This window comes from Melospiza georgiana, chromosome 4 (assembly GCF_028018845.1).
Source record: "Melospiza georgiana isolate bMelGeo1 chromosome 4, bMelGeo1.pri, whole genome shotgun sequence".
Taxonomy (NCBI): domain Eukaryota; kingdom Metazoa; phylum Chordata; class Aves; order Passeriformes; family Passerellidae; genus Melospiza; species Melospiza georgiana.
This window is the reverse complement of record NC_080433.1, coordinates 32,365,338-32,385,010: the sequence shown is the minus strand read 5'-3', so window position 1 is coordinate 32,385,010 and position 19,673 is coordinate 32,365,338. Positions and strand designations below refer to the sequence as shown.

Sequence of the window (19,673 nt, the reverse complement as noted above, 5' to 3'; positions counted from 1 at the left end):
CTGCACAGTAGGAAGTAAAAGCAACAGACTTGTATATATGATTTGTAGGTAATTGAAGATTTAACTAAATGCAGGATCAAAATGTAGTAAGACATCACATTTCTGCAAACAAAGGAGGGAAGAGCAAAGGCTGCAGTGAACTTTTGCTCAAAGAAATCATTATTAGCACACAAGGCAAACTATTCAAGAGCACTTCCAGCAAAAAATTTTATCTTCAAACATAAACGTGTACACATATAAAGAGGGTGTCTATGTAAATACATGCATGCCTATAACAGATTGATTGCAGCATGCACAAAACTGCACCAGCTGAGTTTTCCTTACCTGTTCTGGTAACTGTAGTAAGTGGCATCTCGAGGGATCGTGCATAGCTGTTTGCCATAGCAACACAAAGTCTGTGGCGAGAACTCCAACTGCAAAAAAGAATGGGTCACCTTAGTACTCACACCGTTTCACTTGCTCTCCATGGGAAGCAAGTGTGACCCAGACAGTGAACACTTCCACATCACTCTGGGCACAGATCTCTGTACAGCAAAGCTTACAAAGTGCTGGTCACAAAAGACATTGAGTGGGCTGTTATTCTCAAATTAACTCTTCTCCAAAGACAGAAAGAACATCAAAACAAGGGAAACAGAATTTCAATATACAGTGAAATACAGAACTTTTGAAGTAATAAAAACACATCTGTTTCATTTGCAATAGCAAAAGTTTGTCTTAAACAAACTTTTTTGGCTTTTTTCCCCCCCAAAGGCTTACATACAAATAAGTTATTTAAGGACTAGACAGAATTAGAAGATCCACAAAATGCTCAAATTCAGATTATTCAGGATTGCTAAATCCTTGTAAACTTCAGAAATTTTTGACACACCATAACTGATAACAACTGCAACTGCTATATTTTATCCCTTCAATTCAAGGAAGCAAGAAACAGACTAAAGATATTTACTTTCTTACCTTTCTTCCACAGCAATAACCAAGGCTCTGCATAACTGGGTCAATTTCTTGCTCAAACACCTCTGCCAGTTTGGAGCAGTACTTGTACACCCGGGATGTTTTGCGGTTATACAACCAGGCGTTATTGAACATGAGCCAGATGTCATCTACATACTGCCATGGCTCCTGATACTGTCCTGTGTCCAGCTTTCTCTTGATAGTAGAAAGATCCATGGGGTTCTTCACTATGTCAAAATAATCCTGCAAGAAAACACAGCACATCAAAACTCTCCTAGAGAACTATGTTTTAACATGACAGCATGTGCATTCTCAGCCTGTAAATTCTCATCAAGAAAAACAGGTTCCTCCCTGACTTGATTGTCAAACTGCTTGTGACACACAGAATGCAATCCCTAAGTAATAGCATATAATTCCCCAGTGCTTTCTTTTAATTATTCCTTTATTTCTCAGGTGCTGTTGCTCATTCACAACTAATGAAATCAAGTCACTCTCATTTTAATCAGCAAAACAAGTATTACAAATCATAGAAAATGCCAATGTTTTTGCAGCCATAGTGATCCAAACACTTACACAAGAACATTAATGTAGAGCAACTGTTTTCATTAGACCAGAAAACCTAACAAAAATAAATAACTTTATTCTATGATAAAACTTATGTGTCCTCTAAAGAATGCCCTTTTCCAATCCACCATTGACTATGGTGCAACATCTACAAAGTCTGCAGAATGACAGTCAATTGAAAGCTTGTCAAAAAAAACCACACCAATAGCAAATAAAAACTCTTTCAGGCAAAAAATATTGCCTGAAGCACCTAAAAAGGACTTCTACATCTATGTTTTTGTTTATATTTAGTAAAATTGTGTGGTCAATTCAGAGTTTAAAAACACAGATCCTTGAATGATAGCTGCCTTCTCAAGACAATTTTAGAACAAGCAGAAAATTTAATGGATACAAACCTCTAATTTAAAATGTTTCTTCCTTTCCTATAACAAATAATCATTAAAGGACATTTTTAAGTGGGTTTTACCTGCCTAATTTCCCACATCTTCAGAAAAGATTTATACATGATGAGAAACAGCTACGAAATTCAGCAATAAGAGCATCACAAGATGAAGCAACAACCATAAAAAGGCCATACAGCACTGGGGTTCTGTTGGTAAATCATTTCAGTGCATGCTATATCTGCTTATTTAGTGAAAGGAACACAGAACCAAACAAACTTCCCTAAGTCAGACCTTGTCTATTCCACCGCCTAAGCTAAACCTCCCCAAACACATGGATATGAAGATGTTGAGAAGACAGATGTAAGCTGTTCTTGAACAGGTATGTCAGAATACAGTAGTTTTGAATGTAACCCAGGAAATGATCTTGCTAAGACACTCACAGGAATTCCTAGTAGCTGGGGATCCACAGGCTGCCGAAACGGAAGAGACTCCGGATCCTGACGGTAAAGTGCCTCCAGTGTTGGCATAAGTGCCTGCCGCAACTCTTCTGGCTTGAAAACTGAGGAAAACAATCAACATTAGAAATATAGCAGAAACTGTTGGAAGGAAGAAACCTGCTAGAAAATGTGATGTCTGTGGAAAAAAACCCATTCATTGTCTGTCTATACTTAAGCAGGGCTTATTTATCCTCTGCAACATTGAGTCCTGAGGAGGATATTGAAATGATCATCTGAAGAAAAGGCGATCATAAGATGACATTGATGAGTAGAGATGGTTCACATTCCAGATACATCCCCTCTTGAAGGCCCCAAGAAAAAAAATTGTCTACAGAATCTGTAACTGAGTATTTCAAATCTCCATTGTATTGACAATTTTACTAGGGCTTAGTGTTTAATTCTAAAGGCTTAAAGAAGTTGCCCAAAGCCAATTATAAGCACATGTATTATTAGATATTTTTGTCCAAAAGCCACAAGGAACAGTCCATATAAGTACCACATAATCCACTAAGTACCAAAAAGGAAGGCCCAGGTTTTTTTCCTCTGCAGAGATTTCTCTAGGGAGATGCAGTGAATTTAAGTAAAAACAGTCTTTCTGCTTACTTTTTTTCTTAGACTGCCCAGCTGCTGGAGAAGACTGAGTTGCTGGAGTAGTAGGTCTTTCTTCCCCCTCTGGTACTTCAGACTTAATTTCAGGTTTCTTCTCTTCTTGCTCCATTGGGTCTGGTTTACATTCCTCCACGACTGGTTCTACTTTAGCCTGGAAAGCAGTTTGGAGCCTGTCACTTAAATCTCCTGGCCATTCATCCACATTTCTGTCCTTTAAACCCGTCCCGCTGCCCACCCACTCTTCTAGCTCCTTTGTAGTCAAAACTTGCTTAAAACTTGAGCAAATGTGTTGGAATGCATCTTTAAATACTGCATAGCAGCACTGACGAGCTGCTAATGAGTTCTGAGCTGCAAGTGGACACACAGGTACCTCTTCAGGCAGCTCTAACAGCCTCTCACACAGCAGAGCTGCCAGGATGATGTGACTGGCAGCCACACTCCTGGCTGTCCTCAGTGACAAGCTGTCAAAGCCCAGTAAAGCAGCCCATCATGTACACATAGAATCATTTAGGTTGGAAAAGACCTTTAAGTCTAATATTAATGTGGCACTCCCCAGTCCACTGCTATGCCACATCCTAAAGTGCCACCTCTACACATCATCTAAATACCTCCATGAATGGTGACTCACTTCCCTGGGCAGCCTGCTTCAATGCTTGATAACCCTTTCAGTGAAAAAACTTTTTCTAATATCCAATCTAAACCTCCCCAGGCATAACCTAAGGCTATTTCCCCTCATCCTGGTATCTGCTATTTTAACAGCTGTGGACTGGCCCCAAGTGCATCCTCACACTGGCATTTACCAAAGTAAAGCTTCATAGCAACCATATTATACTGGTCCTTTCTGTGGCCACTGACTTCTACTACTACAATTTCACCAGAAAACAGACCCTTTTAACTTAGGAATAAGACAAAAGACAACAATCAAAACTGCAGCAGCAGCAGGTAGCACCTACAGCTCTCACCAAATTCTGAAAGGAATGACAGAAGAATGATAGAAAGCATCCAGCAGTACTAGATGTTGACCCAACATCTGGTCAACAATCTCACCTCAGGTTTCTCCTCCATTTGCATCTCTGTTTGTTCTGGTTCCCCTTCATCTGTTTTAATCTCCATTTTCACTTCCTGCAAGGGTGGCTGCTGCTGTTCTGGAACAGTCTGCTGAGAGTTCACCTCTGTGCTGCTGGTGGATGGGGGATTGGATACCTGCCCATCAATGCTCACAGCTGGCTGTGAAAGCTGAGGGAACAAAACACATTACTAACAGGCTTCTAACACACCTGTTTTCCTTTTCTAATCTATGTCTTACAGATGCTACATTTCCACTGAGATTAAAAGCACTCTAGTCCTTCTATTTGTTTTCCCTGAAGAATACAGTGGTCCCACAACCTCAGCTATTGGAAAACATGTATCAGAGGCATGCACTAGAAGGACTTGCCTACAGAAAATGGCATTGTGTCCCTTATTGTATAAGTCCTATGCATATGTTTAAGTAACCAAAAACCTCACCCACGTTTCAAAATGAATTTCAAAACATGTACAAGAATTCTGTAAAATATTTCCACTGGAAACAGCAAATGATCTACAGACTTGTCTAGATGGAAAAAGTTTACTCCCCAAATACAAAAAAACCCTGTTTCAGTATTAAACATGCCAGGAGCACACAACTGAAAATGAAACCTTGCACACAAAACATTGTCAGGGAAAGCACAATTAAAGTTTTTCCTTACAGGTGTTGTGGGGTGCTGAGGTTGCAGCGGTGCTGTTGGTGTGGGAACAGATGCAGTGGTGCTCTGCTGTGACAAGGGCTGCTGCTGCTGCTCTGCAGAAGGGGTAACTGGAACTGGAGGCTGCACTTGTGGAGGCAGCTGTGCCTGTGGAGGCGTTGGAGTCTGCCTCTGAGGGGGGTGCATAGTTTGGGACTGCGGTCCGGGCGGCATTGCCTGAGGAGCAGGAGTGGGGGCAGCGGTGGCAGTGGCTGCTGCTGCCTGCTGCTGCTGTGACCCCAAGCCTGGGGGCGTGTGGTGAGGTGTTGGGGTTCGGCTGGGTACCGGAGAAGGAGAATTTTGGTGCATGGGAGGCTGTGGAAGAGGTGGGCAGTGAATATGGCTCCCTTGAGAACCTGGAGCCATTGCAGGAGAGTTCACAGGACAGGAAGCGCTGGTCATTTGTGCCTGTAGGAAAACAGGTACACATTTGCAGTGACTTGGAATAGAATAGCAAGAGAAATTACTGTCAAATGTTTGCTTTCCCACAGCCTACTTTAAAAAGTGACAAACCATCTGCTTCACTTTTAACAACTCTTTCAAGAGCAGAAATGGTGTACTTGATTTATTTTATTCTACACAAACATAAGGCTGTTTTAGAAGTTATTCATCTCTCTTAGAGAAGTTTCAATAGAATAACTTATACTTGTTGATACACTTAAAGAATGGCACACCTACACTCCAGTTTGCAAAACATTTCTTTCTAAAACTGCAGATTTGTACACCCTGAATATGGGACAATGCACCACAGTGAAAAACTGCATTCAAATACACTTAGTGTGCCCATGCCTCCACCCCCAAGATTAGAAACTGGATTTATCATCACAAATAAGTACAGCTGTAACTCTACCATTATAAAATTACAAAAAAAAATTGTATTGGTCAAGTTAAAAAACTGTAACTCCACAATAATCTTGCCTGCAAACTAGGAAGAAGCATCAATGAGAAGCAAACTGACGTTCCCTACTTCTTCCTGGCCTGAAAGGTTCTTGCTGAAAAGGGAGAGGGAGAGGACAGAAAGGAAACTGCTAGACTGTAAGTTCAGATCTTCAGTAGTGATAACCCTCTTAATCCCCCAAAGCCAGCAACACACAGGCCTGGATAGACATGCCTTTTCATAACTTATTCTGCCACCTCTTAATTTATCAGGCTCTGCTGTTTCACTGTTCAGCAAGAGAATCTTAGCTACTTCATGCTGAGTCACAATTTCTTCTTTGCTCCATAAAAACAAACCTAAAACAATTCCTCTCTAACACCTAAATTTAAGCCTGAGAACAAGCCAACAATACTTCACCCTTGCCATTCCCAGTGCTACACCAGGAAAATGAAAGGTCTCAATAAATGAATTTGGTTGATTATAATTCCTAAAGTCTCTCAAGGAAACAAGTTGTTCTCCATTACTAAAAACTGAACAATCATAACCAGTTTATGACAAAGGCCACTGACAGCACATCAAGAAATCAGAAACTTACTTGAGATACTGGTGTCTGATTGCCAGGCTGAGTCATAGGCATGCTCGCTGTGTTCATTCCCGGGGAAGAAGCAGGGAACTGAGTCTGCTGTAGAAATTGATTCTGACCAGAAGGCTGGCCAACTCCTGGCTGCTGCATACGTGAAGGAAATCCCATCTGGTGGAAAAGAAAGCAATTCATTTCACACAATGTGCATACACCCTCATAATATTTTCCAAAAAAAAAAGAAAACAACAAAACAAAAAACTAAAAACATTTCTCTTGTTGCAGAAGTTGATTCTTGCCACTTATCTGTAGGATACAATGTGAAAAGCCTGTTTATAGCTCCTCTCAAAAGACAGAATTTATGATGATTTCTCTTAAAAGCTAAGTAAAAGGATATTGATTTCAAATTGGGACTGTGACTTAAGATTTATTTTGGCTCCTTCTTTAATAAATGCAACAAAAAGCCACTTCAACTTAAAGTTTTAGGCAATTCTTACCACAAAGATTTACTAAAGATTTACTATATACCAGGCAGGTCTTAGAGTAGAAGCAAAAAGACAGAAATCAAAGGGCCAAGAGAATGAAGAAGTGATGCTTGATTTATTTTCAAATTTCTTTTATTGATTGATTTTATGGAAACCACAGACAAGAGAAGCAAATGTGTGAACCCAAGCCTGGAGGGAAGGAGCACTGACCTGGTTCATGGCCCCGGCCTGACTTAGCTGTCCAGGGTGCTGAATAGGAGGGGTTTGTCGGGGTCCCATCGGTGACAGCTGCATGTTCATCTGCCCAAACTGATTCATTCCTGCGAATTTGTGCCAAAAAACCACATGTAAACAAAGACCTGGAATCTTTAGGCACCATTCAACACTTGGAGAAGAAATGCTGTTTCTTTAATTTTGCTTTCTAGCAACCAGCTTTCAATCAAATATTGCCTTCTATTAACTAGTTACGTGGAATAATTTTAAATATAGTGATCGAACTACCTACTCTTTCAGAATACAGACCAGCTTTTCCCCCCTCAATACATCTGTTTCCACTGTTATTAAAACTCATTTAGTTTGAGGACTACTGTAACATATGACAAATCCTGATTGTCACACCTGCTGCTGAAGATCAACTTTCCACAGAAAGTTGCATTATTTAATTACATATTAGAAATTCACTTATTGAATCTCAAACTGTATCTTAACTTCAAGTACTTGGCATGTTGGCTATAACACATCTTGAATTTGTAACAAAGCTTCTTGCCTTTTTTTTCTGAGCAATAATTCTCATCACATTCCCTCTGCCACCAACATGTCCTCACCTGAGCTAGCTGGGCTCACCATATTTGTCTGATCCCACCATCGGATGTACACATGATCAGAAATTACAAAAGCATCAAACTCCTTATTTAACAAAGCAAGCAGCTAATGTGCAGCTCAAAATCATAAGACAAAATGCTACTAGAGATAGTGTTTTATATTTATTATATAGTTATGCAAGAATTATGCAATATAGATAGCTATCTTCTTAACCAAATGTAAAAACTGCACATGATACAAGGTCTCTGATGTTTCAGAGCTGTCCAAATCCAAGATTTCTTTAAAAATTCATTTAAAAACGTTTTTAAGAGTAGCAAATTTTCTTCAAAATATTTACCTGGCTGTGCCTGCATGCGATTCATCATCTGGTTTGGCACATTGGCACGTATCAGGGTTGGGTCAGGAAGAGGACCATCTGTAAAAAAAGACATTGAAATAAGATAGTGTTATTCAGAAGACCACCAGAATTTATCCACCAAACATTTTAGTGAGAATTACACATTGAAACTCATGTATAAAGAAAGTAAGTGTATCCAGTAACTAAACATTATTAAAGAGTCCTCAAAGTGTGAGGCAAACTCAAGAACTTCCTTGAAAATACAAGTACATTCTAGTGACAGAAATATCCTCTGACTTTGAGTCAGCTTTCAGAAACTGGGGACAAAATCTGAAGCATATTATCAAGGTACAACAATGAACAGTAGCTCACAAACAAGTCAGGTACCCATGATCAGCTAAATGGTCACCAGATTACTGAAATGACAAGTACAGGATTTCCTGCACCAGGTGATCAGTAACCCAAAGGTTCTTACTTGCAGACATTCCTGGCTGTGGCTGTCCCATATTGGGCCCTTGATTCATGGGAGCTTGTGGCATGCCTGGAGCATTTGGGATCATATTTTGTTTCTGCAGCCTGGTTCTTCGTTTCTCCTCCAACTCCTTCTGAATCTTGTAGATCTTCTCTGCTAGCAAGTGATAGTACTCTGCCTGTTGGGGAGGAATAAAAGCCAAGAAAGGAGATTAGACATATTAAGAAAAGGCAACTGGTGCCAGTGATTATAACTTGCAAATCAGCTTTACAGACACACATTTTGGTTTGGGGTGGGAGGTGGTTTTCCCCTTTGCAGGGACTGTCAGATAGGAGGGGGAAAAGGGGCAATGCTAAGGGCACTGCTCTCAATTATTAGACCAACACCAGGTATTTATGTTCTTTTGTCCAAAATTTCTCTGGGACAATCACAGTGAAGAGCTTCAACACGGCCTTTAGGGGTCTGTGACAAGTCTCAGGCACAGCACATCTCAACTCCTGGCACACCCAGGCAGCAGCCTTCAACTGGTTGGTTCCTAGATTCCATCCAGCAGTCCCTAAGCACTTGTTTCCTCAGTATGGAAGTCTCATCTGTGCTTTCATTCCTCTCCCTCCCCAGTCAGCACAGGATCAAGGTAGAAATACACAGAACTAGACAACAGGGGATGGCATCTCACCCTGCTGTTTGCTGATTCATACATATCTCCTTCCACTTTCCGAGCATATGCCACCAGATTCTCCATACGTCGATCCTTCAGTGCTGCAGGGTCAGGAGTAGGAAATATGGCTTGGACTCTGAGCAGGAAGAAAAAAATATTAAAGAAAAAAATATTAAGGAGGCAAATAATATAAATATTATCTGTTCCCAGACCAGCATTAACCCCCAGTGGTTTGAACACAAAGCAGCAAGCAAATCTGCTGACAGACCGCAGCTACTGCTGCTTCTTCCAGGGGCAGTAGATGTTTGCAGATGGCTTGAGCATGGAGTGGGAAACTTCCAAGACAACAGCCCCAAAGCAGCAGATGCAGTTCCATCTTTTGGCTTCTGCTTTCCCTTCTCCATGCATCTGACAAAATTCACTCCTTGGCTCTCTAGTTCAGCAAGTCACGCTTCCTTCTGCAACCCCTCAGCCTCCAATACACCTTTGGGGCAGCAGCTCGCCTAACAGGAGATGGTTTTGATATTAGCTACTCACAATTTATGAACAAGGTGGTTTCGGAGATCCTGAGTAATGTCTTCATGCCACTGCTTTCGAATTCCGGTATTGGATGGTTGAGCTGTTGGCATGGCTCCCAAACTGGCAACATTGGCGCTTTCACTCATCATGGGGCTTCAAAAACAGAGCAAGAATTGAGTGCAAAAGTCTAGCCCCAGCTTAATCATCTTACAGTCATAGCCTCTTTTAGAATAATGTCAGGACAAAGTGCTAGTTCAGCCATTCCCTAATCAATGGACAAACTGCAGAAATAGTTGCACACACACCAAACAACGCAGTGAAAGAGTACACGCTGTTCTACCCAAGGACTTGGAAAACTGCAACAAAAGCTACAAAATCCAAAGGGAGAGATAGCCATCAATGGCATTTACTCCACTGTTTATGCAAGAAGTGTCATGAGATCAAAACAAAATCATTGGGGTACAAAGGACTTAAACTTACTTTTGAGAATTCATGGTTGAATGTAACATTGAGTCAGGCAGCAGATTAGGAGGTTGAACCCCTACTCCTCCATTCACTCCCATTGGATTTGCACCTAAAAACAGAAGAATAGAGAAAAAATGAAGACCCCATTTACCACACAAAATCAGTAACTGTTCAACAATAACAAGGGTTTAGACTTTCAAGTACTTGGACTTTTGTGCAGGGAATTTAATTACCCATTGCTCTCTTCACCCCTCTTTCTTTTATAAACTTAGAAAAAGCCCAAGGCACAACACTGGTGACCTCCAAGTGAAGCATCAACCCCATTACTCCTCTGCAGATCTTCCTGAACTTATCAACAAACAAGTGATTTCAATTTGCCACAAATATTATGTTCCAGAGTCCTTTCCTGTGACTCTCTAATGAAACAGTCCAACAACTTCTGCTTTTTTGTTTAGAAGCAGTCAGGTATTTTTTCATTCAGAATCTTAGGATATTCACAAAGGCTTCAAAAACTTTAAACATCAGCTACCACCTACATCAGACAAGGTCCCTTCTCACCCACTCCATAACTTAATGATCCTACAACTAACTCAAATGCTTGAAAGAAGGAAAATCTGACAATCCTTTGCAGGAAACACCTCTAATTTGTTGCGTAACAAAATCTGGTTTTCTGAATCATACCTTAATCACCATAAAAACTGCCTGTTTTCTTCACACACTATAGTTACCTCTAAATTAGTAAAGAAAAATGCAGTCTATTTCTGTCTGGAGCTTCCAAACAGACCATTTTGTGACATCACAAGTAGCATGAAAACCATTATCAAGCTTCATGTGTATTTAGGACATTTGAATCCTACAGAATCTGTATTTCAAGCAAAATAACATTGCATACAGGAGAAGCCCACTGAAATTAGGTATATCAAGCCTAATACATACCCCAAATACCACAACCAAGTACTTAACCAATTTTTCATAAATCTGTTCCAAATCTCCTTTTCTTTAGTCGTTTTCTTCTTCCCAAATTCACTTCGCCATCTGAAAGCACACTGCTGTGCAAGACAACAGTCAACCTTTACCTAAACTCTCCCTTTTTCAACTGTCAAAACCCACCATTTCTTTGAGCCACTTAAGACTGCATCTTTTCACATACCAGTCCTCATCAAATCCTGCTATTTCTCCTAAACTAGCCCTGTTGTCCTGTAGGCCATGACCTGATAATTCCTATCTCACCTGTTCAAATTCCCTCCTTAGCTACTCACTCCTAATAAGGAAGCAACAGTCAAACGTCTACACTCTCCATGCTTCTCCTTTCTACATTAAGCTGCAGTTCTTTACACTCCAAGAGCTTTTTCAATCCCATTTCATTGGATTTTCTTAGCAACTGCACAAAGAATGCCCACTATTCTGCAAGGAATGCATAGGCAAAATACTGTCTGTAAATAATTACATACATTAAAAAATAAGAATAATTTTGCTTCAGAAAAGACTGTAAGGCACAACAGAAAATAAAATTATTTTAATCTAATTGTTTTAAGACTAAGCTCTCAGGACCCTTGCCCTTTTCTCTGTTTTCACACACTAGAAGGTAAAGTTTTAGCAAGTCACGTGCATTATGTGAGGGCCAGTCATCTTATTAACAAGCCTACTCTACCCAGCAGCCTTTTCCTGAGTGACTCAGGAGCAGCATTCCCTTTGCAGAGCAGAGCAGCAGTTGGTTGCAGGCTGTAGTTTGTGTGTTTCTGCACCAATCTCTCATTCTGCACACAAGCTTCTCATGGGACACACAGGCACAATCACTACAGTCCCATACAAGCTTGTGATAAATCACTGCCAGCTCTTCTTTCCTCTTTTCCACTAAAAAAGCCACATCTGCTTATGCAACTCAAGCAAACAGCTAAGAGTGAGAAAAACTCCTGTGATGTAATCTCAACCTATCAAACTTAGATTTGGTGGTTAAAGATGACTTCATTTGACACCACTGATAGCCAGGTTCTGATTAATTGCACTTTGAATTTAAATTGTTATCCAGTCCTACAATGTTCCCATAAGCCACTTAGACAATTTAGAGCTACATGAGATCACAAGACAGGATTCAGGGAGGATGTCAGTTATTCACTTTTTTCATTTTTTAAACAAATTTTACATATCTGAGATACAAATGTAAAATGCTGCACTCTGAGTGACAGGAAGTACCCCTGAATGCCAGCATTCATATCCAATTATAAACTCCCCAATAGCCTGAAACTTGCATTACAGTACAATTGTAAAGGAAAAAAAAAAAAAAGCCTTGAAAAATTATCATTTTTATAAAGAAACTAGTTTTTCCAGAGAAGGGCACCTGGGCCCTCTAATGTTCCTGTTCCACTGAGTAAGTTGCTTTTTCAAGTCTAAAATATCACAAAGTCCTACCTTTTGCAAATTTTTTAGCAGTACTAAGCTAGTAAGTTGAGAAAATTTGCATTAGATGCAGCACGGGGAAGTTGCCTGTAGTTTGCATTTTAACACTACCAGATAAACTTACTCATAGGATTCATAGGGCGCAGGCTCTGGGGTGACTGTCCTTGTTGCTGATTCTTCACTTGAGCCTGGGGCTGCGTCTGCATCTGGTTCCCCTGATAGGTCAGTCCGAGGGCCGCGTAGGCTCTCTCGATGGAGCTGGGGTCGATCTGACTGGTGGTGTTAATGCTGGGCGTTGTCTGCTGCCCCACGCCCACGGAGCCGGTATTGGCGAGTCCCACCGCAGCTCCGCCCAGCAGCGCTGCGAGAGAGGCACCGAGTTAGAGAGCAGAGCCGAGGGCACCCAGAGGGGCCCAGCGACACAGGGACAGACAGAGCGCACTGGCTGCTCACAACTAAAACATCTCCTTCTGGAAGTATGCAGGGACAGATCTGAAAAACCGGTCACGAAACAGAGAGACAAGTTCTGACCCAACCAGCCAATCCAACATGCTGTTTTCCCTTTGGGCTGCTCAGAGGAAATCCCACTCTTAAGTATTTAGGACACATCTGCTTGCTTCAAAGTGAAAACAGAGGCACAGCATGTCACAGAGGTTAAAGGCAGAACTGTACACACAGTTTTCCACCAGCCATTGCAACAACTTTTCTGCCCTTTTTGTTTTTAATTTTTAGTTTTCTTAAACCAAGAAATAGCTCACATTAGTCATGAGAAGAAGCTACAGTAACATTAAAGCAGAGAGGAAAAAACCCCCATACAGATAACACAATGACAAAAATCTTGCCAAACATTTTGTCAGGGAGACTAAGGGAACACAGAGAGAAAGGGGAAGTGACATCTGATGCAAACAAAGAATGAAGACAGAACCAAGTGTCAGGGCTAAAATGACACAACGTGCATGTGCACATCTGTCTCCAGAAATGGCCCAGCTGGAAGAAGCAGCAATGAAAAGACAACCATTTGGTTGAGAGAGTTATGATCTGTTTACCCTTACCTTTCTTCTTGATAGAAAAATACAATAAAGTTAGAAAGTTTTCATAAACACTAGCAATCAGAGCCAGAAAAATACTCTGAGATTAAAATAAGAGAAAAACCCCATTACCATGTTTTCAGCTTTGAGAGCATCACCACTACCATCTGGGCACAAGGAAGTTTTACTCCCAACATGCATTTTATAGTTTATTCAACACACAGAATTCCCCAGTAGACTTACATTGCTGATTTCTTTTGTCCCCAGCATTTTTGAGAGGCAAACATACAGGACAATCATGTCTGGTGCAATTCTTCCAGTGTGAGATGATTTGTCGGGAAGATGCGCAATGTGCCACTGACAAAGAGAAGAAATGAAAAGCATTTACAAACTGCTCCCAGTATCTCCACATGGTCATCACAAACTGGATAGAGAGCAGCATTTTCTCTCAGGGTACACACCTATATCAACAAAAGTCAAAGTATTATTTGAAATAGCTCAGCACTAACTAGCCCTGAAAATGTAGCCAGATTTCTTCTAGTACTATTGGCTCAACCAAAGCCTACTCAAAAACCCCACGTGATACACCCAAGCCTATGTCCATGGCTTGAAGGATAACTCCATCTAGCCCAGGTATCAGGCAGACTGTGCCAAGCAACTGCGACGTCAACAACTGGCACAATCCAGATGAGCCAAGGCTATCAAAAAGGGAGATTATATTTTAGTAGGACAGAGAGAGGTTGCAAGTGCCAGTAGCAGTCAAATTCATGGCTTGGTATTGCTCGAGATTCATCTCTTCAGTTTAAGGAAGACAGGTAGACTCCTATTTGCAGATTCTGAGTTTATGTCTACCTTTAAAATAAGGCAGAATTAAAAAGATTTTACCATGAGTTACAAAGTTAGGCAAAAGACTTTCTACTCATCTCTGTTGGTTTTTGTCCCCTCTAACTTGCCTAAACTTTAGAGGCTCAGAAGTTGCTTATAATTCCCTGTCTTAAGCAATAAGACAGAATTACTTTAACTTATTTTTCCCAAGTCACCACCAGTCCACCCCTTTCTAGGAGCCCTTCTCCTCCCTAAAACGTGTACTATATTTACATAACCACTCCCCAACTTACCTTGGCAAGATTTGCCAGCCTGACAGTGTGTCATGTGGTTCAAGACATTCTTCATGGTGCGGCAGTGCGGGAGGTTGCACTGCCGCACCTCGCCGTTGGCCTGCTCTCGCCGCTGACACTTGTGAGCGTGCAAGAGGAGCACCAGCTGCTGCTGGATGAGTTTGCGCTTTTCTGGGTCTGCTGTCGGTGCTCCAGACCCCATTCCTTGAGAAGCTGCTGGCCCCATCCCAGCCTGCTGCACCTGGGGAGCCTGCTGCTGGCCCTGGAGAAGGTGAAAAAGAAATTCCTGGAAATAAATCTATTTTTGAAAAGAATTCATTTAGTAAGTAAACAGCAATATAAGAGAAAGTCCAATAAGAGGAACAACTACTACTAGATTCTCTGATTAAGGAAACAGCCCACTTATGTGTAGTTCTGGAGGACTCATTAAAAATGCCCCTTAGCAACAGCCCTAGCAATTCTCTTGCCAGCCACAATTTCCTCCTCATATCACTCTATTAGACCTAGCTCTTGCCTTATCAATAGCCAGCAGACCTTTGCACATGCTCACAGGTTAATTTGCAGTGCTAGACCAACCAGAAAATATTAATAGCATTTAGATCTCAAATCTCATTTTGGATGCTAAAACTTGCATCCACAACTCCTGCATTAATGGAAGAAAGCACATTTTAGAATGAATAAGGTTTTCCCTCACAGTAGAAGGTATCTCAAGTTGACTGCTCCTGGAAAAGGAGAATGGAAGGCAAGTTCTGGGAAGCTTTTAACCTTTTTCCATCAGCAAATTTGCACATAAGCATTCAAAACAAGCATCTCCTAGTCTCTGCTAGAGATGAAGCACAGCTTCAGGATAATAAACACTACAGAACTAATGTCAGGTATGGCAACATCTAGTTTGTCTTCTCTGCTTCTGTTTATTTGTTCAGAACTCTTTGTATTCCTTTCAGGTGACATTTGAGAAATACTCAAACAAGAGAGGTTCAGGTACTCTATATTGCTTGTATCACTACAGTTTAATAGACCTCAGTTTCTAATTGACTCTTCAGGTACTACAGGATGTTTGTGGAGATCTCCAGATCTTCAGACCCCAGCTACCTGTATTTCTAAACCCCAGTTCCCCTATAGCTTTTGACTACTAGCATTAACCTTTCATTTGACAAGGTCACTTCACCAATTAGTCAGGCTCCCAGGGTCTGTGCATGTCCCAATATCACCATAACTCCCTTGTTTGCAGCCTGGCATTCTGAACAACAGCTGAGACAGCAACAACTTTAAGTTCCTACGTTCAGCTGGGCACCAGCTTCAGAAGTTTTATGCTCTGCACTGAATACAAACTTGACAGCTGGGGTTCTGAACAAGTTTTGGCTGCTTTTTTATTGATTCATACAACCAAATGGTTTGCTTGTCTTCCAATGTTTCATGCTCAACTTAAAAAAACCATTAAATAAAACTCATGGGATGGAGCTCTTCTTAATTTAAAGGTACTAAAGCTAACTGGAAATGGCTTTTCAGCAACAGTTAGGAAGATCAATAGATGGACCCTCCCAGGGGGCATGTGGGAGTGAAACTTGAAGCAGGGAGAAACACAAGCTATGTACAGAAAAATGAATTTGTTTACTAAATTAAAAAAAAAAAAGAGGAAAAAACCCAAAACAGTAAGACATGTTGCATGTCATACCCCTAACCAATTTACATTTTGAAAATGAGGCATCAGATTTAAACTCAAGCCAGGGAATCTAACGTTAAGGAACGTGGTGAGGCACTGGCTTTACAAGCTTGGGTCATCCACTTTTCCCACCATTCTTACTTCCCCTTTCCTTAAGTCCTGCTGCAGTAAGAGTGGAGGCAAAAGGGAAAGCTACCAAGGCTACTACAGTTGCCAGGGAAACACCTCCAGCATCAGGTGTTGTGCATGTTCCTGTAATTCACAAGAAAGAACTCACAGCTGGGGTTTCTCAGCCCTATCACAGGTAACACCTGTTCAGAAAGGGACACCCCTCTTTACCAAAAGCATCAATGAGCACAAGCAGGAAAACAGCTCTCCAGACAGAGATACTCTGAGGAGAAGGGGCCCAATGCAGCAACAGCAAAGAAAGGACGGGACAGGAGAGCAGAGGTGTCCGAATAGGCTGCAAAGCTCATTTCAATTAAGGAGCTCCATTCAATTTTCCCTGTTAACAGAGTTTGAAGACCAAAAAAAGTGGAGATGAGTTTATTAACATAGAAAGCACAACTCAGCCCTCTCCCTCATATCAGTCCTAGGGGTTGAAACAAGTGTGTTCTGTGTGGATTCCAAGTACATATCGACCCTGGGTAATACAGCTGCAAAATCTTACAATGTGGCAAGACCAGAGCATATTGCTCCTCTCAACCACAACATTTTTCTGATATACCTTTCATTCTACTTACCATGTTAGGCATTCCTGCCCCAGGAACTGGTTTCTTGTCCATTGGAAACTGTGGTAAGCTATTCTGCAGTCCAGCTTTATTCTGCATCTGAGGGCCAAGTCCACTGGCTCCAATTTGCTGCCCAGTATTTTGACTATAGGGCTGACCATAAGGGCTGGGATTGTTCATCATTCCCATCTAGAAATTAAAATGGTAAGATGTTTAAGTTCTCAATGTATAAGGCAAATTTATACTTCAGAGAAGCAAGAGCAATCACAGCCATGAGCTGGCTGCAATGCAACACTGCTCCTTCATGTTCACAGATTTACCCACCACACAACCTCACCTTCTCAACTAGACAGTTCCTGTAAACACAACAAGGCCAACTGCACAACCTTTGAGATCTGACTGGATGGAAGTGGCCTGATTATTTCTTTACAAAATTACTTTCAACAGATTTCTCATTTCACCTTTGTGAATTCTACAAATTCTGCAAATTTGTACCATGGACTACATAATTCTTCCAGACTTGAGTTCTTCTCCCTGCACTTGTGCAGACTCCAAATTAGAGACAGATACCATCTTCATTCCTATCAGCACAGTTTATCCCCAAAACATCCTATCCAACTGCTAGCTCTCCCACAGCTCATCTCCAGACAGGCATAACAGTGCACGTCTGCATTATCAGTACACAAACATTTTCAATTTAAGAATACACCACAGTCATAGGTAACATCTCACAGTCACACCAACTCATTTCCAGTACTAGAGGTCAAAAGAGAGGACAGGTAGAAATTCTGAAAACAAAACAAATCTATTGAACCCTTCACCCAGAAGGGAAATAGATTCATGTTTCATACAAGCCATATGCATATTCAACAGTTCCAGCACACCAGAATATATAATTTGTTGTCTTGGAACACCCAAAACCTAAAGAACAAGAAGCAATCTTGCCAATAAAGTTCTTTATCCTCTGATATTTTTTCCATTCCTTGCATTCCCATTTATTTACCATGTGAAATTTGGCCTTCTAGGACCAAAAGAATTAGACACAGAGGACCAGAAAAACTGGAGATTTTTCTAAAGATTACCAAGTTCTCACTATTACTCAGGCAGGATCTTCAAGGAGCCATAACTCAAAAACAATGGCACAAAAATACTTTAGAGGGCTGTGTTGCTTCAACTCACATTTGACTAGACAACACCCAGTCTCCTTAATGCTCATTGATTCAAAGCATTTTCCTGCATTCTAAGAAGAACATAACTCCATGGTGGGCCTGTTTCTAATCACTTCTATATTTATTCTCAAAGCATCTTCCCCAAGCAGAAATACCTTGTTTCTCTCACCAAGCTTCTTCACCGTGCACCAGAAGTAACCAATATGCTCTGAGACTACCTGCACTTAGCCACACTTCTCTTTTTCAGCCTGTAACAACCTTCAATCCAATATAATAGCCATCAGTTTGCATTTACAAAATAAAGCAGGATCAAACTCAAGCTACAGGAAAAAGAATACAAAATTCACTAAAGAACCTGCCACTTCAGACATCTGATATGCACAAGTGAATTCACTTGAGGACAGCCCTCCTCCTCCACACATAAGCAATAACCATAATCACACAGCAGTAATTCATTAGAGAGCAATGAAAAGAATCTCTACACATGGCAGAAAAACAAACTACGTAATGATCAAGCAGAACTAAAAGCCTTCCTTCCCACTGCCATGTCTTGACCACAATGAATGCACCTATGGTGACCAAAGATCAGCTGCTGCCAAAACCAGGACAGGTAAGACTCAAAGCCTTCCTTCCTCTCCTTCAGGCTAGCAGGATCTTATGTGCAAGTTAAGCTGAAGGCACAGGGAGAAGAAAAGCATAAGGAGTCAGCAAGCACACTTTCAGAATATCCCCCTCATTGCTGCCTCAAATTGATGTGCGGGTTTTCAAGGCTCAGAGAAGGCCTGACAGTGAGAATCAGTCCCTTAAGAAAACAAGCTATGTTTGCCTGTAAGACAGCCTTATCCCTCTGAGGGAATCTCAGAACTGCAGAGAGAGTTTTGAAAGCAAGGACAACCCCAAAACCATAAATTTCAGAGCAAAACTTTCAAGTTCATTAACAATCACAGCTCCCAAAGTCAGCTGACATCTGAGAATGCACCAAAGCACAGACAAGCTGGCTATTACTACCACCAGCTCCATTTGACTTCTGTAACTTACGCTGCTATCAGCCTTAAAAAACAAACCAAACATTCAGAATTAAAGGCTGAAGGCATGTTTTCACAACTTGGTGTCACAGGCAGAAATCAAGACACCCAACTCAGACAATTGGAGACTTCACACACTAATTTCAAAGGGTTCAGAATAACTGTGGCCTTGTGAGCCAGCTCTGTTCTGACTACAGGGTAAGAAACTCAAACCTAGATCTAAAAAGAACACTTTTTCTATGTCACCCAAAACAACTTTCTAATGAAACTCACAGGTGAGGTTTCACCAAGCCAATCAACATTTATATTTGCAACAAAGCTGAATACAAACTTTATGTGAAGCTTCTGACTTTTTCAATTTACTCATCAAGCTGGCCCAGCACAAGGATCTCTGACGCTTTCTCAAGCATCAGCTACTGGCACTGTTTGGGGTGCAAGACCAGCCCCCTCCAACAAGGCTCTCTCCATGGCAGAAACACAGGGCTCCCCTCCACCCTGCTCTGCCAAGGGACCTGGCAGCAGAACACCACATGCCCAGCTCAGCCTAGCTGCTCCTAACA

General features: G+C 41.3%; 1 protein-coding gene across 1 annotated transcript in view; it reads right to left on the bottom strand.

Annotated features, from left to right (window-relative positions):
• EP300 (E1A binding protein p300) overlaps window positions 1-19,673 on the bottom strand; it is a 60,772-nt gene that overhangs the window by 19,206 nt on the left and 21,893 nt on the right. The window contains exons 3-19 of the mRNA XM_058022157.1: window positions 16,932-17,108; window positions 14,526-14,787; window positions 13,651-13,764; window positions 12,504-12,740; window positions 9,998-10,091; window positions 9,536-9,670; window positions 9,017-9,134; window positions 8,344-8,518; window positions 7,869-7,946; window positions 6,920-7,029; window positions 6,240-6,395; window positions 4,732-5,175; window positions 4,052-4,240; window positions 2,999-3,155; window positions 2,339-2,457; window positions 955-1,194; window positions 325-413 (exon numbers count right to left, since the gene is read on the bottom strand). Coding sequence (XP_057878140.1) covers window positions 325-413; window positions 955-1,194; window positions 2,339-2,457; window positions 2,999-3,155; window positions 4,052-4,240; window positions 4,732-5,175; window positions 6,240-6,395; window positions 6,920-7,029; window positions 7,869-7,946; window positions 8,344-8,518; window positions 9,017-9,134; window positions 9,536-9,670; window positions 9,998-10,091; window positions 12,504-12,740; window positions 13,651-13,764; window positions 14,526-14,787; window positions 16,932-17,108 — 2,894 coding nt within the window. The remainder of the gene's footprint in view (window positions 1-324; window positions 414-954; window positions 1,195-2,338; window positions 2,458-2,998; window positions 3,156-4,051; window positions 4,241-4,731; window positions 5,176-6,239; window positions 6,396-6,919; window positions 7,030-7,868; window positions 7,947-8,343; window positions 8,519-9,016; window positions 9,135-9,535; window positions 9,671-9,997; window positions 10,092-12,503; window positions 12,741-13,650; window positions 13,765-14,525; window positions 14,788-16,931; window positions 17,109-19,673) is intronic.